A 24,431-nucleotide genomic window follows, 5' to 3' on the forward strand; every position below is an offset into this window, starting at 1 on the left:
CTCAGACATACCAAGTATTTTTGCCATACTTCATAAAGAATACTTTGTTAAAATCACACACTGCACATATTTTTTTCTTGTCTGCCCATGATACAATATGATTAATTTTTATGGTGTGAGACAGTGTAATGCTACTTGGTATGTCTCTAAAGCAGATCATCTTGTGAAGTTTAAGTCTACAGATTAGTTAACCTTAAGTCACGCAAAAGTTTTTTTTAAAAACTGCGATTTTGCATAGAGTTAGTACAGTACACAATGATGTAAGTTCTGTGCTGTGCCAGCTGCCATAGATAGTACTTATTAAACTATCTACCTCCTAAATGATGGGTGACAGCCACCTGACTGAGTGGTGTCAAGGTTTTTGTTAAATGTCATATGAAATACCATTTATTTATTTGTTTTTTGTTTTTTATTTATTTATTTTTATTTATTTTATTTTTTAATACCAATCAGTCAACTGGTGAATTTATCCAACTCATGAATAGTTGAGGATCACTAATGATAAACCCACAACCAGCAAGAAACTTGTTACATATCCTAAGTTTGATACAGCTACATAGGTTTTGTTGTAAATACATTACATATGGTTGCTTTTTGAAGTCCAGCTGCATGCTTATGTCCCTCCATGAACCCTCCCAGCTGCTGCCAACACTTTTGTTTCCAGCAGCTCGGCGGGCTCCGGCTGGAACAGCTTACCTCCACTTGCTCAGTATAGACCCAGCCTTGTGTCAGCACACGGCCGCCACTCAGCTCTCCATTACCCCTCTGATTTGCCTCCATCAAGGGGCTCCAGACCTTCCTCTGATTCCTCCTCTACCTCCATGCCTACCATTGCCCTCCCAACTTCCCCTAACCTGTATACCCCCTCTGCCAAATCTGAAGGTGTTCCCCACCACCTGCCACCCATCTCTGCCACCCGCTGATCTCCACAGAAAACCACTGCTCCCCACTGTAAGGACTGATGGCTCACTGTAGCAGGACACATTTGCCTCTCCCACCCTTCCTGGAGTAGTGAACTTAGTTCAAAACTCAATACATCATCCCTTAAAAATAACTATCAGTCGTCAAGCTGTAGTTTTATGTGTTAAAGTGTATTAGTTGTTGAGCAGCAGCGTAGTGGACAGAATTACGGACTGGTTTTTGTTTTGTAATGCTGGGTAAGTATGGACACCTTTCTTCCATTGCTTTCAGTGTCTGGAGTTGCAATAAACCATGGCACAAATAATTGCAAAGTGCCATAAGATTCTGAGTAGCATGAGATCAAATGTTTATTTCATGAATGACATGAGTTAAAAAATTTTCCATCAATAGCTACTATCTGTGTAAAATCAGGCTCAATCAAACACTAGAGTAGTCTTCCTCCCATTTCAAATAACTTGATTTTCAATAACATAAGTTCATGGACCCACCAAATTCTCATGTTATGCATGATCTTACTGTTCTCTGTATACTGTGGTGTACAGTATTGCTCTTGTTGCATGTTTGCTTTACTCTGTTACATGTACACACATAACTGACACCATGAGTAATTTGCTGGCATATTTGCTCATGTATAGATTTTAGAGGCTTCACAACAAATTATATTCATATATTCATATATATATATATATATATATATATATATATATATATATATATATATATATATATATATATATATATATATATATATATATATATATTGTCTTGAATTCATAAAACAACCTCAGGTCATGAAAGATTTCCTTGGGCCTGTACTGTTTGTGTCTGTACTGACAGACACAACATTGTATCCTGGAGATACATACATATTTACATTGTTGTTATCCTTAACCTGTTTTTTCACTAGCAGAAAACCAAAACTGTTCTACTGTGATATTAGGGCCATGAATTATTAGATAGGTAAATCATGGCAGAACTGACAAAAACATGAACTGTTTGTCAAAGCATGGCTTCAAACTTTTAATATGTTATAGTCATGACATTTTTTTAATTCTATCATTGTGCATGGGTAGTTTTGTTATTTCTAATGGCAATTCTGTGCAAAAATGTGCTTCACCTGACATGAAACTTAGCTACAGTGTAATGGACAATAGAAAGATGATTTCCAACTCACAGGACAAGAAACTATTACAGAAGTCAGTAACTGGTGGTGGAGACGAGACTGGCACCATAGTCACTGTTTTGTGATTAATCACTTGCCTTCTGTAAATACAATATCTCTCTCTCTCTCTCTCTCTCTCTCTCTCTCTCTCTCTCTCTCTCTCTCTCTCTCTCTCTCTCTCTCTCTCTCTCTCTCTCTCTCTCTCTCTCTCTCTCTCTCTCTCTCTCTCTCTCTCTCTCTCTCTCTCTCTCTCTCTCTCCTCTCCTCTCCTCTCTTCTCTTCTCCTCTCTCTCTCAGCAGTTTCATTTTTCCTCATGATAGTTGTGGACAAGATAAATATGCTTGAAATCAATATTTTTTACAAGTAATTTTGCATTCTATACATAAAATGTGGCACCCAACTGTAGACAAGAATATGCTTGCAGTCAGTTTGTTTTATAACAAATCATTTTTCATACATAAATTGTTGCAACCAAGAAAAGCAGAATAAGGGAATCCAGGCCAAGGAAATAAAAAGTTCATATGTGACACATTATTGTTACTTTCAATTCATTAAAGATACAGTAAAATCCCTCTTATCAGGCATCAACGGGACCGCCGACATGCCGGATACTTGAATATTGCCGGATACTTGAAGAAAAGTGAAATTATGTCCACAATCACCACCCTACACTCACGCATCTTACCATAACAAAGATTAGCTGATCTTAATCAGCAGCTGATCTGATCAGCTGCTTAAGTGTAAGCACAACACGCTTCCTCCAGGCGATAAACAGTGCACACGCGGGACTGAGTCACTGAGTAAACACAATGCATTGGGCCGCGGGTGGCGCAAAGCAGTGCACTCTGGTGGCAAGGGGACAAAGTATGCCTCGCGCGGGAATTTTAAACGATTTTATGAGTACACATTGATTTTTTATTGATTTTAAGGCTCGGGGAAAAATGTGCCGGATACTTGAAGCTGCCAGATACTTGAATGCCGGATGAGAGGGATTTTACTGTATTGAATCTTGTTTAGGTTGCTAAATGAAAGAGATTGTCAACAAATAATATTTTTCAGTTTTATTGCTGCTGCTTTATATGTCAGTAATATTTTTTTCTTATAATTACTTCACCTTGTAGAACACTAGTCTTTTTTCATAATCAATAGTCATGGAATTTCAGTTGTTTAATTTGTGTACTTAGTACTCATATGTGTGATCATGTGCCCAGATCTTGGCTTCAGGAAGGGTGAAGAAATACAGCCACATGTGTTCCCACTACCACCCATTCATCCCTTGCTTGTAACAGGAGCCTGAGCTACTTTTGTAACCTCATTGCTGATTGGACAGTGGCTCTTGTAATCTTGTTGCTAATTGGTCCATGGCTCAGACAATCTATCTCCTACTTGGCACTACAAGTTTTATTTTTCTTCCTTTTGTCTCCTTTTATCTGTTTTGTACAGTACCTACTTAGTATCCTGATCATTATACAGACTGGAGGCAGGCTGGCTGAACATTGCCAGTCAGTGACAAGTGTACAAGAGCCACTGTCCAATCAGTGAGAAGGTTACAGAAGTAGCTCAGGCCCCAGTTGCAAACTAAGAATGAATGGTCTTTATAGTTGTGCCCAGGGAGCTCTTTACTTCTTGGGGTTACTTTTTGAAACATTGAGAGTTCATTCACCTTGGCAGAAATGTCTCCATAAGCATGACACGAATGTATTAGTGAGAGATTCCTTTGCCCGGGTGAACCCAAATTCAAGTGAATCTAAGAGAGCAGGGCAGGTGGCAGTAAGGGAACCAGTTTAGTATTGCCCTCAATGGTCTTACCCACCCACTCCTGTTCCCCTCCACCTCCACCATGCCTGGCAGCTCAGCGTGTTCCTCAGTCCCTGGCACGGCCCCCGGATCCCGTGTCCCCTCCCTGCCCCCCATCAGTGGTGCCGCCCCCTTCATACCCTCACACACCTCAGTGGAAGGCTCCAATCACTTGCTGAGGTGAGCCACTGTCCTTTGCTCATCGTTGTCATAAGTTAAGTAAGTCATTTACTGTTGCATATACTGTATCCAGAAGTTTCCTGATCATCTTACAGATTTTGCTTCACTGATCAAAAATACAAAGGAATACATTTTCAAAATAGTCTTCTCACTTTATAGATAATTTTTTATTCATGCTTATTTGATATTTTTCTGTAAGTAATGTTTCACGCGGTGTATTGCAGCAGGCGGCAGGTGTCCCGGGGCCTGGGTGACATCCACCCAGTGAATGACTCAGACCCAGATTTTCTGGGCGTTCCCAGAACTTTGCAGAAGAAGTGAGTGAATATCTGCACATTTACTTGTGTCTATACATTTTTTTTTTTATTTTTGTGCATGGTCTTTTCATTCCTTCATGGAGTGGAAGCTGTCCACTTCAGGTCTCCACTCACTCATGCTGATCCACTTCCCTGCTTGTAACAAATATTTAATTTTTTATTTTATTTCATAGTGTAGAAGCAGAAATGTTTACATATTGCTGCAGGTATGCTCAGTCATCTTACATTAGCCACAAATTAATTTTGCAAAGGTAGAAGATTCAAGTTACATGAGGTAGCATGCTTTATATATATAACTAGTAATGACAAAAAGTAGAATTTCTTACCTTCACATAGATGCCAAAGCTCCATGTTCAGCTGGGAGTCTACTTGCAGATCTCTGGCAGACCCAGGTGATGACAGCCTGTCAGTAGTCAGTGTGCGGCTGGACAGCCCTCCCCGCAAGGCCAGGTGTGTCACTCACCACTGACGTTGAAATTTTGTCTCATATTTTTTCTTCTTTGGCTCAAGCTAAAATGGCAAAGTACACTCTGGTGTATGTTGAAGTTTTATTGTTTTTTCTATGTATCATGCCAGGATCATGGTCCTGGGGGCAGCCAAGAGAAAGCATGCACACACAAAGACACACACACACTTATTTTCTTAATATATAATATTGTGCATGGAAGCTGCCCTACTTTTTAACTGAAATTAATGTTTTTTATATACAATGTCAAAAAGAACATATTTCCTGCAGGTCTCGGGTGCGACCTGCTCCCCTCCGGCGGCGACCCCACTACCAAGGTCGCCACCTGTCAGCCTCTTCTAGTGAGGGAGAGTCTCCTACACGTGGCCACCACAACAAGGGATCCAAGCCTCCTCGCACCCGCCGCCGAGGCAACAGTCTCAGTAGGTTGGAAAACTTCAATCAAGCTGGAATGTGTGAGTTCCCTAGCATGATTCATTCCTCCAGCATCACCATCAATGATAGCCAAATTTTTTGGCATTAAACAGATCTGGGCCATTTCTTTTGCAGTAGTCAGCCCACAATATTCTTATGAACAACAGCTATTCAACTTAGCTTATCATATAATTATAAATGTTCTGTCCCTCACATATGATTTGTGATTGCAGGGCCTTCAGGCAACCCAAGGAGACAGAGCATTCCTTTGCATCACCGGCGTGTGGAGGAACGCTTTCCAGTGGGCTTTGCTCTGCGCCACTGAAACAAGTAGCAGGAGCATAGCAGCAGACTCACAACTTTAAGAGTTGTGTGACCTGCATGACAAGTGCCATAACCAAGTAACATTTGGCTGGGAGGAACCTCAACCAAAGGACATCACGCTGCCATGGAGAGATTCAGTGTGCAGTGGTCCAGATCATTAGTAAAATGCTATAAATTAGAAGCATTAGGTGAATCAGAACAAAAGCAGTTTAGCCTTCATACTGCTGTGCTGCAAAATCTAGAAATTATATACTGAAATGACAGATGTGTACATAATAGCAAAACATTATACTGTACTGTTAAGTGAAGTAGTGCTTAACACAATCTCCTGCAGACCTAGAGACCTAAAAAAGAAACTGGAAGCAAAATTGAGATATGCTGTACCATAATATCCACTTCTGTGACAGGTTCCATGGCAGGGAATGCTGTGACATGAGTATGTAATTTTAAGTATATCATTTTCTTTAACTTGGCTTATGACACATTCTTCATCATGAATCAGTGATTCCCTTTCATAGGAAACAGTAGATTTCATATGTTTTTCAGTGCCAAAGAAATGGCCAGGTAAAGTATTTAAGGAAGAGAACTGCGATTATTTAACATGAAATGCAAGCTGAGTTACCCTCTCCTTTACTCCTACAGCCTTAATTTTGGCATTAACAGATGGTTTAGAAGGGTAACTCCTCAAAATGTAACCAACTGAAAGCTGTATGGCCAAATAAAATAAATCTACGGGTTCATTCCAAGGCTTCAGGTGGGTATGCCCTTTACTATTACGATGTTATCAAAACAAATACTTGAATAATTCTGTAATCATGTGGACACTCGGTAGTCTCACAAGCTATTAACAAAACCATCCTACTACTTAAGATCACATCAGAATCCTTGGAGTGAATGCAAAGTTCATGCAGCAGGTGAAGGATCGAGACTGCTCATGTGTTAAGGAACATAACCTGTGTTGGTGGTGCTTTTAAACATGCACTGTAATTGCTTTACAGGCGTGTGACCTGAGAATGAGCAGATTTGTGTGTGTACATATACAGTGTATTGTATTATAACTGTATTGTACTATCTTGTTTCTTGTCCTATTACTTAAATAGATGAGAGAGAGAAAGAGAGAGAGAGAGAGAGAGACTTATATCAATCTACGTCCACAGGCTCACAGTAAGTAAAAAAGAAGTCTCCCACATATCAATATAGTATCTTTATCAGAAATAAAGAATGACTTTTATATCAGTTTTTAATTCTTCCTTGTGGAAAATAATGGCAAAGGAATGTACAGGGAAGGTGAAATAAATTAAGAAAATGGAAATCAACGAGAGATGTTTGAAGACGATAAAAGGCTATTAGTATTAGGCCAGGAACAGACGAGAGACTTAGTGGCGCCACATGAGACGCAATGAAATGTTTCGTCCTTGTTGGAACTGAGACCGCAAGCGCGGGGCGTGGCGCAGAGGCGTGGCAACGTGGCTCTACCCTTACAGATGGGCGACTGTGTGGCAACATCCGCAACATCGCGGTCGTATGACGCTATAGAAAGAAGAACGGAAAAAGGAGAGAGAGAGAGAGAGAGAAAGAGAGAGAGGGAGGAGAATAAAAAATAAAGAACGAGAAAAAGAATTAATGAGATGCAGGAAAGGAAGGTCAAAAATATACATTCTAAAACTAACATAAAGTTACCATGTTTCGTTTTCCCCGATGACAAATTATCTCAGAAAACTTTTTTGAACCCAAACCACCCACCGCGTGCTCATTACAGAAGCACACTTCATTATGTCCCCACTGCATTTTTACCACAAATTAGAAAATACGTAGCCATCTGTTTACTTAAATATACACTGGATTTTATTTCCTTTGAGAGCTTGTTTGGGGACCGAGAGTGGAGGGGAATAAGAGGTGAAGGTAAATCAACAGGTAAATAAAAGCTGGTTAAATGCCACGCAACACTAACCTTTCCCAAACAATAGAATGAAAACATGTCTGACTATGGAATTTGTTAACCTCATGGATCTTAAGAAAATAAATAATAAACACAGAATTCGTTTACATGTTACTGTTTACAGGTGGAGGATCATTCTTACCTGTTATGAAGTGTTGAAGCTTTCCACAAACTGTACGATGTTCAAGATTTTCTAACCTTTCTGATAATCATTAATTTCTTTCCACTGTTATTTTCCATCTTCCTTCCCGTCTTGATGTTATAAACAGCATGGCAAGCAAAATGATAAACCGTAATCTGTCTTACTTCCACCGTCATCTTCCCGCCTTGGCATTTTAAAACAGGCAAAATCATAATAATGCATTTATGTCTATCTAATTTCCTTACCCACTGATGCAATACTTGTATGACATTGCTGTCCACACACGAATCAGCAATAATTATCATTAATACCACTACACTAGGCAAGACTTGTCCTATTGCTCCAATCCCTCCTCAGGATCCCCTAAGCGAAGGTGCCTCAGGCGTTTTGCCTCTGCTAGTTGGAAGGACCTGAGGAGGTATTTTGCTGATTTTCCTTGGAATGACTACTGCTTCCGTGTCAGAGACCCGTCTTTGTGTGCTGAGCGCATAACAGAGGTGATAGCGTCTGGCATGGAGGCGTACATTCCTCACTCTTTTTCTCGTCCTAAACCCTCTAAACCTTGGTTTAACACAGCTTGTTCTCGTGCTATACATGATAGAGAGGTGGCCCACAAAAGGTACTGTAAGCCTTCCATCACCAGAATCTCATGCACTTTATATTTCTGCCCGGAACCATGCCAAATCTGTTCTCCAACTAGCCAAAAACTCCTTCATTAACAGAAAATGTCAAAACCTTTCAAGATCTAACTCCCCTCGTGATTTCTGGCATCTAGCCAAAAATATCTCCAATAGCTTTGCTTCTTCTTCTTTCCCTCTTCTATTTCAACTAGATGGCACCACTGCTATCATATCTATTTCTAAAGCTGAACTCTTCGCTCAAACCTTTGCTAAAAACTCTACCTTGAACGATTCTGGGCTTGCTCCTCCCTCTCCTCCACCCTCTGACTACTTCATGCCACCTATTAAAATTCTTCGCAATGATGTTTTCCATGCCCTCGCTGGCCTAAACCCTCGGAAGGCTTGTGGACCTGATGGGGTCCCTCCTATTGTTCTCCGAAACTATGCCTCCGTGCTTGCACCTTGCCAAATCAAACTCTTTCAGCTCTGTCTGTCAACATCTACCTTTCCTTCTTGCTGGAAGTTTGCCTACATTCAACCTGTTCCTAAAAAGGATGACCGTTCTAATCCCTCAAACTACCGTCCTATTGCTTTAATTTCCTGCCTATCTAAAGTTTTTTAATCTATCCTCAACAGGAAGATTCTTGAACATCTATCACTTCACAACCTTCTATCTGATCGCCAGTATGGGTTCCGTCAAGGCCGCTCTACTGGTGATCTTCTGGCTTTCCTTACTGAGTTTTGGTCATCCTCTTTTAGAGATTTTGGTGAAATTTTTGCTGTTGCCTTGGACATATCAAAAGCTTTTGATAGAGTCTGGCACAAAGCTTTGATTTCCAAACTACCCTCCTACGGTTTCTATCCTTCTCTCTGTAACTTCATCTCAAGTTTCCTTTCTGACCGTTATATTGCTGCTGTGGTAGACGGTCACTGTACTTCTCCTAAATCTATTAACAGTAGTGCTCCTCAGGGTTCTGTCCTGTCACCCACTCTCTTCTTATTATTCATTAATGATCTTCTAAACCAAACTTCTTGTCCTATCCACTCCTATGCTGATGATACCACCCTGCACTTTTCCACGTCTTTCCATAGACGTCCAACCCTTCAGGAGGTAAACATATCACGCAGGGAAGCCACAGAACGCTTGACTTCTGATCTTTCTAAAATTTCTGATTGGGACAGAGCAAACTTGGTATTGTTCAATGCCTCAAAAACTCAATCCCTCCATCTATCAACTCGACACAACCTTCCAGACAACTATCCCCTCTTCTTCAATGACACTCAACTGTCCCCCTCTTCTACATTGAACATCCTCGGTCTGTCCTTTACTTATAATCTGAACTGGAAACTTCACATCTCATCTCTAGCTAAAACAGCTCCTATGAAGTTAGGTGTTCTGAGACGTCTCCGCCAGTTTTTTTCACCTCCCCAGCTGCTAACTCTGTACAAGGGCGTCCATGTATGAAGTATGCTTCACATGTCTGGGGGGGTTCCACTCATACTACTCTTCTAGACAGGGTGGAATCAAAAGCTTTTCATCTCATCGACTCCTCTCCTCTAACTGACTGTCTTCAGCCTCTCTCTCACCGCCGCAATGTTGCATATCTAGCTGTCTTTTACCGCTATTTTCATGCTAACTGCTCTTCTGATCTTGCTAACTGCATGCCTCCCCTCCTTCTGCGGCCTCGCTGCACAAGACTTTCTTCTTTCTCTCACCCCTATTCTGTTCACCTCTCTAACGCAAGAGTTAATCAGTATTCTCAATCATTCATCCCTTTCTCTCGTAAACTCTGGAACTCCCTGCCTGCTTCTGTATTTCCACCTTCCTATGACTTGAATTCCTTCAAGAGGGAGGTTTCAAGACACTTATTCATCAATTTTTGACCACTGCTTTGACCCTTTTATGGGACTGGCATTTCAGTGGGCATATTCCTTAATTGGATTTTTGTTGCCCTTGGCCAGTGTCCTTCCTACATTAAAAAAAATAATAAAAATCCCACTCCCTTCGCAACACTCACTCCCGTTCGGCACTCACCACAACACTAATTTGCCCGCCAACCTACAATGCACCGCGCCGTGACATCGTTTGGCGCGAAATCTAAACTGCCTTATTATTCCTAATTTTCCTCTGCAGTCTCCTCCAAGTTCATAGAGTTCACTAACTTTTTTTTTTTCTTTTCATAAGGTCTTGTCTTCGGCCTCCTCTCTAGTTAACCCTTTCTCAAATCCTCTTTTGTCTTGTCTCTTCATCTTCCAACCACTTCCACATCTACCATTATTTACTGTCGACTGATTGATTGAGTTTATTTACCAAAGTTAGTCTAGCTTACCTCATACACAAAACTTTCAATATAAATAATGGTAATTCCCTCACAAGGATGGGTCATTTATGAAGAGGTGAATCATGCCACAAACTGCAGTGCTCAAGGTTAAGAGATCCCTGACAACCATCCATCTCTTTCCACTATCACCTTGGCACTGGCGTTTTGAACAGACAAAATTACAAACCTGTGTATCTATAACTTATTTTCAATAGTGTTCGAGATGTGAGGCAAGAAAGCAGTCACACAGATAAGTCAGCATTGCCTATCACAGTCAGGAAAGATACACATGTGGTTTAGATTAATTTTCTAGTACGGATTGGCAGCATTATCATTGTTACCTTTATGTAGCTCAGCTGCTGCAAATGATAATTCTACTGGAAGTTTCACAGACTGTTGATAATGTATGGCTATAATCTCAAGGAATAAAGCATAATGTCAATATAAAATACATAAATACAAACAAATAATTAAATCAAATAAATGATAAGGATTTTATGGAATGTTTGATGTCCAAGTAGCAGAAAACATTTTTCAGTATCCACTATAAATGATATGAAGGCTAGGCCATTTACCAATACTGTAATGCTAGGAACTGGGCTAAGATTTTGTAACAGTTATGGAGCACAGATATGGAGAGAGAGAGAGAGAGAGAGAGAGAGAGAGAGAGAGAGAGAGAGAGAGAGAGAGAGAGAGAGAGAGAGAGAGAGAGAACCAACTTATGCAGAGAAATGAACAGCAGCAATCTCTTCTCCTTGGAACAGGTCACTAGAGGATACAGAAACTAGAAGATAGCATGACAGGGAACTTGGTACGAGGGACAATTTGTTTCATGTTTATTTGGAAGCTCATGACAACAATAGAGTAATGGCCTGTACATATATTGAGAGTGGGGGCACTGTACAAAAATATTTGGAATCTGTGACAGACAAGAACTAGCATTTACCTAAACACCACCACATCCCATCCTGACCTAAAATGAGACGTAAAAGCTACACAAAAATATAAGCTGCATCTATCCTTCCCCTCTGGACTGGTGAAGCATTCCAGTTTATATATAAGACGTATATATAAATGTATATGCATTCTAGTAGGAGTCTGATTGATATAATAAATAGATCTATGAGCAAGAATACACCATCAGATCTTCAAAACAGTGAATACAATGATGCCTTTGACATGGGTATGGTAGTTATCATGAAACAACACTCAGGCAGACTCTGTATTGTAGCTCACATCCAGAGTGCATTATGTAGCTATTGTCAGGACCAATCTCCATGACAGGAAGGGTAACTATTACTCATCTTAACCAATTTAAGTATTGTACTGTACTGCAAAATACATGAAAAGATGTATTTTGAATTTCCTTCTTTTTTAATGCTATGTAATCTATATTCTAATTTTGATGAATATGACTGAGTTGGCTTAATACACAGGATCCTTCATACTGGTACATACTGGGATTGCTTAAATAATTACATAGGTATAAATACGTAACATAATAATACATATTCTGATGAAATTCAGGTTTGTGCATAATTTCTTGGGGGAAAAAAAAAAAAGCAAATTGTATCACGGACTCAACAATAAGATTCAAAGTAGACACCGTTGTTTCACAAATTATGAATATAAATAATATTTATGTATACAAATTGTCTGGTGTTATCAGAAACGAGTCCCTGCAGCCCAGTGCGTGGCTGAGGGAGAGGAACCTATCTTACAGCAGGCAGCATGAAGAAATGCATAACTGATGATGATGATGATGATGATGATGATGAGAAGGAGGAGGACGAGGAGGAGGAGAAGGAGGAGGAGGAAGAACATAAGAACAGCACATAACAAAAAACATGTTGGTTTATGACGAGGTGGGGTACAGAAAGAGAGAGAGAGAGAGAGAGAGAGAGAGAGAGAGAGAGAGAGAGAGAGAGAGAGAGAGAGAGAGAGAGAGAGAGAGAGAGAGAGAGAGAGAGAGAGAGAGAGAGAGAGAGAGAGAGAGAGAGAGAGAGATACATACATACATACATACATAATGCTGACCCTCACCAAACACAACAGTAAAGCTCCCATGCCTGCAGTGCACAATTTCCTTCTCACTAAAGTTAAGTTATGCACATATACACATGTTGGCCCAATGGAACTGAACAGTGCGGTGATGTACTACTAACACACTGTAACACCCAAGAGGATCCAAAATTTTAATCTTAAGAACAATTTTGGCTAGTCTTCCTTTACTGTGAAGCCTCAGTGCACCCAGCAAGAATAGATACAGGATGCTGAGTTGTTTGCCTAGTAGAGGCAGAAAGCTAACAACCTTGGCTTCATGTGTGTGTGTGTGTGTGTGTGTGTGTGTGTGTGTGTGTGTGTGTGTGTGTGTGTGTGTGTGTGTGTGTGTGTGTGTGTGTATATATATATATATATATATATATATATATATATATATATATATATATATATATATATATATATATATATATATATACTATATATATATCTACTGGCACAAAACCATGCCTTGTTGAGCAAATTTCTGGATAGTTTTTCCATTCATACTATCACGGATTTCATGTGAGAACAATTCACATTTGGCAAGGGTCTAAAGTATATATATGTAGTATGTGTGCAAACAGGGACATGAAATGTTGTGGAATAACTTCTATAATGTAAAGGCCACCTAAACCCCACCCCGATAACAAGAAAATAAAAAAAATAAAAGAACACCTACTTTGGCCATGGCCCCAAGGCATTTGAGTACAAACCAATGCCAAAAATCTCATACAGAAAGTATAAAAGAACCTCTGAGCATACACTGCCAGTCCCTGTTTTCATTAGTCAAAGTCATAATTACTAAGAAGTTCATCGTTCCAATCACAGAGCTGATCCACAGGGAATGTGAACTTGTCCAGACGGTGCCACCTCTTTGTGTTGAACAAGGAAACCAGCCTCAGGAGTGCCTTGGAACGCAGCCCTGATTGTCTGGTTAATCTCTTGAAGCCCTCAAAGGTATATTCAGAAATAGGGAAAGCCTCAACAGATGGCTTCACGTCTTCGTAATTGGAACCTGCAAGTGTATTTTCTGAAGGTACACTTGTTGGGGATGCCAACTTCTTTGGTGATGATCTTACATTCTCTTCCTTTATTTTCTTAGCTGGGATTGTGGGGGAGGTGACATTAAAGTATTTTCTAATGTCACTTGCATTCTTGGCATGCCTCTTGGGCGTCCTGGTGGTCTGGGGTGAACGAGGAGACACAGGGCTACCTGGTGACAATACTGATGTGTTCTCCTGAGACACCGCAGACTTCCCAGACTTGAAGAAGGAGCGAATATCCTTCGTATTTGCTGGTGAGAGGTCCAGTTTCAGTTTTTTGTTGGGAGGTGAAGTTATAGATTTAGTGAGTTCTTCAGCACTGGTGTAAGGAACTAAGCTGCTCTCTGGATCACTAATCATCACCTGAGCCTTGAGTTTTGCCCCTCGTGCCTGCCACTCCCTGTTCTGCACAGCAATGAGTGGCTTCTGGGTCTTGGAACTGCTGGTAGGTGATGGAGTTTTTGAAGGTGGCATGAGAGATGATATTCTTGAGGGTGACAGCACCTCCAGCCTGGGGCTTGTACAGTCTGTGCTATTGTTTTTACTAGATGTCTGATGAGGGCTGTCAGTGGGTGGGAATATATGAGAATCCATCACACCAGCCTGCTGATCCTGTATGAGAACTTGCGCCTTCAACTTGGCACCTCGCCCCAGCCACTCGCGTGACGGAGACGAATCAGGTACATGAGAAGGAGAAAGAGCAGTGTTCTCAGCAGCCTGTCTACTTCCAAGGTTATCGGGAACAGATTCAGTTGGACTATGGAGTTGCTCTTCCACTTTAATCTGTGGTGATCTTTTGGGACTCTGACTAGCAACAGATAGACTCTCCAGGAGCTTGAAACTTGGCCTCCTCTCCCTAACTGACCTTATCGGCTTTTCTTCACGGTCTGATTCCGTGGAGGATTGCTCACTACAAACGCTACCACTTTGGTCAAGGGGTTTCCACACTTCACCACTTGGTGATTCCATTTTTGAAGTCTCTTTATCTTCATGTTTGGTCTTGTGTTTTTTGACTCGCTTCCTTTCTCCACCAGGTGGTGATAAGCTTAGTCTGTTCTCATTGCTATCACTCAGTACCTTTTCCTGGCTTAAGTTCAAGGAAAGATCTAAACCACTTTGAGCTGTCTGTGGGCATGTTAACTGTTCTGACACTTTTTCGTCTTTGGGACTTTCTGTATCCACTTTAATTCTTACTTTCTCAAGTTTTCTTTTTGGTGAGTGTCCACTTTCACTCTTATCACTTTGGTTATTAACTGGCACTCTTCTCTGTTCACTTACTTCAGCCTTGTTGGGCAAAACTGAATTCTCACTTGCATGCCTAACTCTTCTTCTACTACACACACGACTGCTAACATCACCACCACCAACACCACCTCCGAATTCCTGTATGGTCTCTGTCTTTGAACTCACTATGTTTGCAGACTTAGTCCTCAACCTTCTCCTCCTCATTCTCCTTGGAAGACCTCCCCCTATTGTTCTACTCACTGCTTTACTAACTTCACTTACTGGAGCATTAGTGTCAGAGGTTTCTGGAATTTCAGGTTCTGGTAATGCATTTTCTACTACATCAGCCAAAGGTTCTGGTAATGCATTTTCTACTACATCAGCCAAAGGTTCTGGTAATGCACTTTCTACTACACCAGCCAAAGGTTCTGGTAATGCATTTTCTATTGCACCAGCCAAGGTCCCTTCAGCTAATACATCTTGTTCTTCTGTATTTTGTTCTTCCACATTTGACATTGAGTTTTCCTCAGGTATACTCACACTGATAGCCTCTGCATCACTTGGCATAAACACTGGGGAATTAATTGGAATCTCTTCTTGTAGGTGACTCTCCTCAGTAGTCACATTAGTAAATACACTATTGTCTGCAGTGGTACTATTTAGCAGACTGTCCTCAGCAGTCACATTAGGGAACACATTCTCCTCAGTACTGGTACTAGTTAACAGACTCTCTTCAACAGTGGTATTGGCAAACACACTATCGTCTCCAGTCATATTAGTCAACAGACTCTCACCAGCAGATGCATCAGTGAACACACTGTCTTCAGCAGTTGCACTATTTAACAAACTCTCTTCAACAGTTGAGTTAGTTAACAAAGTGTCAATGAATTCTGCAGTACTGTCCTCTGAAGCTTTCACTGTTTCACCATTACTTGGAAGTTCAGTAGATGACACAGTGGTTGGCTTCTCTAATTTCAAGGGATATTTTAACTCTTCTAACTTCACCACACATTTCTGGATCAAGGACTTCTTTGCTGCCATGCGTTCTTTATTCTTCAAGTCCAAAATTTGCTGAATAGTGGCTGCAGTGCTGTCTTTGGGTTGCTTAATCTCAGGCTGTTTTTCATTTAGCAAACTACCTCCATCAAAATCAGAGGAGTTATTTTCAGTTTCCTCCTCAATGTCCCCTTTAGTGCCACTCTTCCGTCTCTTCTTTTTCTTGTGACTCGTCTTTTTGCTTGCTTTGGTATACGGAGAAATCATTTCCATGGCGATCTGAGGCTCCTTCACCTCTGGGACTTCAACTTGTTGGCTGCTTGTTTCTGCCAGCTTATGCACTTTCTTGGTAGTCTTCCTCTCCTGCTTCACTAACACCTTATTGCCCGACTGAGTGGTCTTCACTTTTAGCACGTGCTCCTCCACTCTGGACTTAGGGGCAACATGAGAAATTGGAGATTCTTTCTCTTCAAGATTTTTCTCTAGACTGGCATCACTGGTATTAGTATCTCTGGAGGCAGTGACACCAACCTGCTTGAGGACAATGGGAGTGTAGGCCTTGTTGCTGGTGAGGCTCCACGGCTTGCGGACAGGCGTGAGACCAACCTTGTTCCCCTTCATGGTCAGGATGGGACTTGGCACAAAGTTCTCCAGGTCCTCCACATTGGGGAAGAGGAAGTGGCTGGGGTTCACATACACCACATTATTGGCATCCGTCACATAGCCAATCTGGTTCGTCACATCTCCCAGAGCCGAGTCTCCCACAAAGATGGCATCCATACTGGCGTACACCTTGAAGTTTGGGTTTTGTGGCTCAGTGAGGAGAACAGACACCTGCTCATTGGTGGAGGGAAGAGTGAAGAGGTCAAGTTCAACTGTTGGAATATTCTCTTCCTCTTTCTTTGCCACTACCACCGGCTCATTCTCCAGATCTTCTCGGTCCACTTCATCAAAGAGCGAGTCCACTTCAGAGGTGTCAGGCGTGTCACTCAACTGGTTCTTCCTTGGTCTCCCTGGTCCACGCTTCTTCTTCTTCCACCCTCCACGAATCCCTTTGCCTGGCCTCTTTGCCACTTTTGGAGTAGAAGAATCAAAGCCAAATGTTTCTTTGAATTTCTTCCGGTGTCCTTTGTGATTGGGAGGTGGATTACAGCTTCCACCCTCATCTGGGACTGACAACTTTGGTTTTCTCCCTCTTTTTTTTGGTTTTCCTTCTGAGTGTGGTGGTTGTGTTGGTGGTGGTGGTGGAGGAGGTGGAGTGGTGGTGTTAGTGTCTGTGTAGGAAACATCTCCTGTGCTGGGTTTTAAAATTTGTTTGCGACGTTTCTTGCCTTGATTTTTACTAGATGATGCATCTCCACTAGATAATACTTTCAATACTTTCTTTTCTTTGGTTTTTGTACTATGTGGTATGTCAACATTGTTTTGAGAATCAGAAGTTATATACTTCACAGATTTACTTTTAGGAGCTTCGTTGGTTATTCTTTTCACTAATTTTAAGCTTCTTCCAGCAATGTTTTGGAAGTTAGTTTGAGGAACCATTGTCTTGAGGGGACTCTTACTAGTCAGTCCTTGTGCACCAGACTGATTTTGTTTGGCTGTCTTAAAAGTTGTGGCTAAGGTAACACCATTTACACCTGTGACTGAATTCAGGCCAGGCTGGGCAACTTGCTGGACCACTTTGTGACCTCTGCTCAAGTGTCCAACTCCTGCTTGCCCAAGTGACTTCATCACCAACCGTGGACCAACGTTAACCATCGGCACTGCATTGGTGACAGACTTGCGGACGATGACTTTGTCTGTTCCATTACTGTCTGAATGCTTTATGTTCTGCACCTTCTGATACAGTGTGCTATTGGAGGTGGTGACAAGTTTGACAGTGCCAGACTTAGAGAGTGAATTACCACTGCTCTTGGAGATATTGCTGCTGAATGACTTTGGGGTGCTTTGTCCAGTCACTTTGATCACGATGTTTGTCCCGCTCAACATCGAATCTCCAGTGACCCTTGGCACTTCAGTAATGGTGCCCATTGGCACCATTTTTGGTGTCTTGGGCTCTTTGTTGTTACTGTGACCCTTTGCAAGATGGGCAATGATGTTCTCGGTGTGAACCCACACAGAGCACTGAGCACAGCGCACCATGCCCAGGTCCAGCAGCTTTGCTTCATGGCTGGCATCTGTGAGAGCTTTCTCTGCTAAGTGTTGGTGGTAACTCTTGGAAGAAGGGAACCAGTGGCCACAGCAGTAATTTTGTCTCTCCAGTCCACCAACACCAACAAGCTTAATCTTGGAGAGGCGGTGTCGTGCTGCCTCAGAGTTGGTGGGATCAACAGTCTGGGAAGTGGTGGTGGGGATTGTTGTGACAACCACACTGATGGCTGGTGACCCACTGCTGCTCTCCACCACCTGTAAAATCCAATCAAAGTTATATTCATATCCACAAGTGCTGTACCAAAAAATATATATAACTACATGCCTTCTTATTAATTTGCTATACATTTCCCAGGTTGTTTAGAACTATGATGACATATCAATGATAGTTTTAAAAGTACCCATGAAATATTTTTCAAAACTAGCAACCAGGAGATCTACATATCTTTGCTTACTAATAATTTACTGAAAAATGCTACCATTCCATTCCTAATGTCCACAGCCATACTATCCCTGCTCTAATGTTAATGTTTTGTGCATTGGCAATATAAGTAATAATCTAATCCTTCACTATGAATTTTAAACTACTATTGCCATAACATGCATTCAAATTTCAAAACCCTTGTGGTGCATCCCTAACAAACATATGACAACAAGATAAGCAATATTCTAATGCAGTTCCCTTGTCTGGGGCTTTGGGTTGATGACCCTTCTGTTTAGAGTCTGTTGATACTGAGTGATGCTGTGCTGGATACTGGTGGCTGTGCACCCATTGTCCACTGTGTTACAGAGTTGGTAGTGTGTAAGGCACAAATAAAAATCTTATTTCCTAATCAAGTATCTGAAAAAAATTACCTATCTATTTATAAATCAGGGTGATAATCTCCAATGTAGATAGACATTCTAAATTACCCAACTAATAGTAGAAAGAACAAATAGACTTGTATAACTCTTCGCTACATACTATCATATGAACACAATGCATAGCAAACACAATGGCTTTTGTTATTACCTGAGACTCTTCCATAATGCTTGCTGTGGGAACGCTTCAAGATCGGTGGCCACTGGTCAATCCTGAAATATTGAAAGCAACCACAGGGTTCATCAGGAGGGGCCCCTATTACTTACTTATAGATACTTATAGATGATCTCCAGTCCAGGAATTAATTTCCTCTATGCTGGACTCTTCGTTATATATAATAGCCTGCCTTCCCCACCTCCCTCCCTGTCCAGTCATCTAACACCTACCTGCTGAGGCAACATCTGTCATTCCCCTCCCCAGAATGACATCTGGAAACTACGCAATAATGACACCAGTGTCTCTCGCCATCCACCACCCTCGCCCTCCCAAAGTAAGAAGATAAGTTTTCTGGGTTCTCCTTTTCCCCAGCTAGAGTAGCTTAAGGCCCCGTCTCCTGGTCAGTAACCAGACCTGGGTTAACAGGGCAGTAACACTCCTTGTCTGGTTACATGAAGCATTAGGGCTTCCTGTTGGGAATTTATTTATTTTTGTTACCTTTACATCTTATTAAATGGAAGAAATCTATAATTAACTTTATTTTCTCACCACCTTTGGTAGTAGAACACTAATTCTGGTTTGGTTAACTGTCTGGATGTTTGTTTTCACTTTCCTTCATTAATTCATTTATTTACTTATTGTTGTTTTCTCAATTGTTTTGCTATTAGCTTGCTACATATTTTGCTGTCTGATTCAATTATGTACTTTTTTTCTCTCACAAATGTGAGACTAGCTGAGCTGGTACATTAGCATATGGATAAAACCCTAAAGATCATGACTAAAAGATAGGTACCAAATTGGAAAAAGTGTCACAAACTCCACATCCTACATCCTGCTCAAATCTTTGGCATATATATGTGAAACAGCAATTTATATCAGTAGAACACATATATGGTATGCAAGTATTTCCCATATGCATGACAAAACAAATCACTGAATAACAGGAAATATTAAGAAGTACTCCAATATCTGATACACCTGAACTAAAGGCACAGCATCCCATAACCAAAGAACCCATCTATGTTACCTAAGTACTTCACATTCACATACACATCACAGATTATCACTTAATCATGGGAAATATAAGAGAAAAAAAAAATGCCCCAGCAGCCCATACATTTGAAATAAGTAATATCACATGACCATAAAACCCATTTATCTATCTAGGTATTCACCAAATGCACGACATCCAAGGAACACCAAAAGATGAACATGAGAAAAGAAATTAAATTAACAAGGAAGGAAGATAGGAGGAAAAAATGAAGGAAATGTAAAGAAGATATGAAGGGGGAATACAAACATGAACGCAATTAACAAGATTACAAGATGTCTCAAGACACTGCAACATTGAGGCACAACATAAACATGCTAGAGAAAGGCCCCTCAACATCCCATACATTTTAAATAGCTTACCATACCCCATGAATCCCATTTATTGTATCTACGTCTTAACTATATACGCATGACACGCCGGGGACAATAAGCAAGAACTACAAGTCATGTCATAGAAACTCCCATAGCATCCCATACACGTCTAACTAATAAACAAAGTAGGTAAACATCCAAACATCAGAGACACGAAGGTCCAAATACCAATCATGTTTATTACCAAACACACATCTTACAAAAACCACCTAACCATGCATGAAAACCACGTGAGGCACCTATTGATGACAAGAAGGTATGGGAGGTAAATATCCACACCCAGACAGCCACCCATCCACATCCTCCACCTCCATCTCCACCCCAGACCCTAAACAACTCCCCGACAAACCCCAAATGCTGTTTAGTTTCCACCACTCACCCGGTCTGGTGGACTATTAGCCATCTCTCACAGTAGTCCAGGATTTCAGTGCGCGTATCACCTTCCGGGAGCCACCTGTGGTCATGGAATATCACCAAATAGAGCCAAGATTCCACACGTTTGTTTAAGCGCGCGAGGCCTTCACAAACACTATGCAGTCCGAGACGCGGACTTCGCCACTCTCTATTTTTCACCTCAAACATATGTAACACACACTAAACATACAATATAAGTAAGATATACATGTCCCTTAAATAACCCAGATGGTTTTTCGTTGGTCATAAGGTAATGTACATGTGGTGAAAAGGAATGGTGGCAAAGGAAGGTGATGTAATAAGACGATCCGCGTCTCGAACTGCGTCAAGGCCATCGATCCGGCAGCTGCCTCACAGTGTTGCCAGACAGGAATGGCTTCGAATAATAGCATGAGAAAGGAAATGAGCTGTATGTAAATAAGGTTTCAAGTGATACATGGGAGATAAGATATACTGTAAAAAAAAAAATGGCTTAAAGTACTTATATGAAAACAGAAATCAAGAAAACTAAGGATATATCTCAGACAATGACATGGAAGAAGAAATAATGAAAACTGAGAGGAAAAAAAAAATATATATATAAACAGCAGGGCAGGAGCGATAAACCAATGTGGAAATTAAGAAAGACCGCAAAGTACTTTACGGTTTAGTATACGTCCGAATGATGCATGATATCCACGATATTCTGTAGATTCAGCACCACACCGCTGCCTACGTTTCATATTCGTCATGCCGTCACAGAGACAAGGATGTGAGCCCCGGTTAAAACCCCCGCGGATGTAACCCCTGATATAAAAGAAAAAAAAAAAAAACACATACAAAATTCCAGCTAAAATTAAACTTTTTATTACTGTTTTTTTTTTAGTAGTAGTAGTAGTAGTAGCAGTAGTAGTAGTAGTAGTAGTAGTAGTAGTAGTAGTAGTTGTTGTTGTTGTTGTTGTTGTTGGTGGTGGTGGTGGTGGTGGTGTAATTATTACTATTTTATTTTCTGTAATTGAATTTATGGTAGTTATTCAATTATGTTTATTTATTTAATTATTGTATTGAATTTCTTGCTACAAATTAAATTTATACAAAACTACGATAATTTTATGTGCATCCATCTATCCACCGACTCACACTAACCCACCCACCCATCCACCAACAGCACACTACCTACAGGCTCACCAACCCATCCATCATCCCACCCACACTCACCAAGCCATCCACCCTACCATCCACTATACCTTGACCTATCCATCCATAAACACAACCACGCACTAATCCATCCACTCATCCATCCTTTGTCCACTGACCTTCCCCCAACCTACTCACTCATGCACACTCATCCACCCAACCACTTCTCCATCCATCCATCCATCGACTCACATTTACCAAGCCTACCATCCACACCTCATCCACACACCCCATCACTCACACCCTCCATTCACCCATCCATCCACGCATCCACTCACCAATTCACCCACTCACTCATCTACCTAGCTATTCATCCACCCATCCAACTACCAATTTACTCATCTACCTACCCATCGTGTTATCTATCTATCTATCTACCCATCTAGTTAAATCGCATCTAATTTGAATAGGAGAGTGATATGGAAGTGGGAAGATTTTTTTGGGTAACTAATGAAGAAGGTATTTCAAAACAAAACTGTGATACACTAATAAAAACTCATGGATTTGAGTGATTATCTATTTAGTTACTTATTTTAAATGTATGGGAGATAAAGATGACCCTTTCTCTAGCATGGTTTGGGTTGGCTCTCTCTCTCTCTCTCTCTCTCTCTCTCTCTCTCTCTCTCTCTCTCTCTCTCTCTCTCTCTCTCTCTCTCTCTCTCTCTCTCTCTTAATTTGCATATGCTGACAACAATAGACTTGCTTAGGTGTGCTTCAGCTGTAGGCTCAGGTATAAAGCTGCATAATTTTAAAAGACAACAGAACACACCACGATTTCTTGTCTTTTCATTATGTCTTGCCCTCATGAGACTTGTGGTCTTTTTGTTGCACCCTAATGAATGTTTTTAGTGGCAAGACAATAACAGATATTAGTGATTTTTAGATGCCTTTGGCCTTAGCTTTGTGTATGGTGTTGTTACTGAGGCAGTGATGACTGTGGCTTGGTGTTAGAGCTTTGTTACGTGTGGAATCATTGGTTACAGTAAGGTGAGTGACTGCCACAAGTTAGCTTTATTGTACTGGTTGATACATTTTTTTATTTAATTTAGTCTTGTTTTTGAAGAATGAACCTTGTATTTTATGACTTCCAATATTTCAGGATTGACCAGTGGCCACCGATCTTGAAGCGTTCCCACAGCAAGCATTATGGAAGAGTCTCAGGTAATAACAAAAGCCATTGTGTTTGCTAGGCGTGCATAGGTTCATATGATAGTATGTAGAGAAGAATTATACAAGTCTATTTGTTCTTTCTACTATTAGTTGTGTAAATTAGAATGTCTATCTATGTATTGGAGATTATCACCCTCATTTAAAAATAAATAGGTAATTTTTTCAGATACTTGATGAGGAAATAAGATTTTTATTTGTGCCTTACACACTACCAACTCTGTAACACAGTGGACAATGGGTGCACAGCCACCAGTATCCAGCACAGCATCACTCAGTATCAACAGACTCTAGACAGAAGGGTCATCAACCCAAAGCCCCAGACAAGGGAACTGCATTAGAATATTGCTTATCTTGTTGTCATATGTTTGTTAGGGATGCACCACAAGGGTTTTGAAATTTGAATGCATGTTATGGCAATAGTAGTTTAAAATTCATAGTGAAGGATTAGATTATTACTTATATTGCCAATGCACAAAACATTAACATTAGAGCAGGGATAGTATGGCTGTGGACATTAGGAATGGAATGGTAGCATTTTTCAGTAAATTATTAGTATATATATATATATATATATATATATATATATATATATATATATATATATATATATATATATATATATATATATATATATATATATATATATATATATAACTACTGATTCTCAAAACAATGTTGGCATACCACATAGTACAAAAACCAAAGAAAAGAAAGTATTGAAAGTATTATCTAGTGGGGATGCATCATCTAGTAAAAATCAAGGCAAGAAACGTCGCAAACAAATTTTAAAACCCAGCACAGGAGATGTTTCCTACACAGACACTAACACCACCACTCCACCTCCTCCACCACCACCACCACCACAACCACCACACTCAGAAGGAAAACCAAGAAAAAGAGGGAGAAAACCAAAGTTGTCAATCCCAGATGAGGGTGGAAGCTGTAATCCACCTCCCAATCACAAAGGACATCGGAAGAAATTCAAAGAAACATTCGGATATATATATATATATATATATATATATATATATATATATATATATATATATATATATATATATATATATATATATATATATATATATATATATATATATATATATATATATATATATAAAACCTAAATTCTGCTGTATTTGGAAAGTGGCAGTTTTGCATAATATTTGG

At 40.5% G+C, this 24,431-nt stretch overlaps 3 protein-coding genes across 4 annotated transcripts in view; 1 reads left to right on the forward strand and 2 right to left on the reverse strand.

Moving 5' to 3' along the window:
• Window positions 1-6,813, forward strand: part of LOC135111579 (kinesin-like protein KIF19) — a 40,336-nt gene extending 33,523 nt beyond the window's left edge. The window contains exons 19-23 of the mRNA XM_064025028.1: window positions 3,936-4,061; window positions 4,286-4,378; window positions 4,754-4,828; window positions 5,115-5,266; window positions 5,492-6,813. Of these exons, the coding sequence (XP_063881098.1) occupies window positions 3,936-4,061; window positions 4,286-4,378; window positions 4,754-4,828; window positions 5,115-5,266; window positions 5,492-5,583 (538 nt within the window). The 3' untranslated portion in view covers window positions 5,584-6,813. The remainder of the gene's footprint in view (window positions 1-3,935; window positions 4,062-4,285; window positions 4,379-4,753; window positions 4,829-5,114; window positions 5,267-5,491) is intronic.
• LOC135111581 (28S rRNA (cytosine-C(5))-methyltransferase-like) overlaps window positions 1-7,831 on the reverse strand; it is a 45,941-nt gene extending 38,110 nt beyond the window's left edge. Inside the window, exon 1 of the mRNA XM_064025031.1 lies at window positions 7,664-7,831. The gene's annotated coding sequence lies outside the window, so the exon portion shown is untranslated. The remainder of the gene's footprint in view (window positions 1-7,663) is intronic.
• A 5,241-nt stretch (window positions 7,832-13,072) lies between these two features.
• On the reverse strand, window positions 13,073-21,677 carry LOC135111585 (uncharacterized). 2 transcript variants are annotated; one of them, XM_064025035.1, is made up of 4 exons: window positions 21,562-21,677; window positions 20,884-20,958; window positions 19,074-19,135; window positions 13,073-18,316 (listed from the first exon to the last, which is right to left on the reverse strand). In XM_064025035.1, exons 3-4 carry the CDS (start codon window positions 19,086-19,088, stop codon window positions 13,430-13,432), a joined length of 4,902 nt encoding a protein of 1,633 aa, XP_063881105.1. In that variant the 5' UTR covers window positions 19,089-19,135; window positions 20,884-20,958; window positions 21,562-21,677; the 3' UTR covers window positions 13,073-13,429. The 2 variants fall into 2 exon arrangements, with proteins under 2 accessions (XP_063881105.1, XP_063881104.1); XM_064025034.1 differs by lacking the exon at window positions 21,562-21,677 and having other exon boundaries at window positions 20,884-21,277.
• Between the last annotated feature and the right edge of the window lie 2,754 nt (window positions 21,678-24,431).

The sequence above is a fragment of the Scylla paramamosain genome, chromosome 22, assembly GCF_035594125.1.
Source record: "Scylla paramamosain isolate STU-SP2022 chromosome 22, ASM3559412v1, whole genome shotgun sequence".
In the NCBI taxonomy this organism is placed as follows: domain Eukaryota; kingdom Metazoa; phylum Arthropoda; class Malacostraca; order Decapoda; family Portunidae; genus Scylla; species Scylla paramamosain.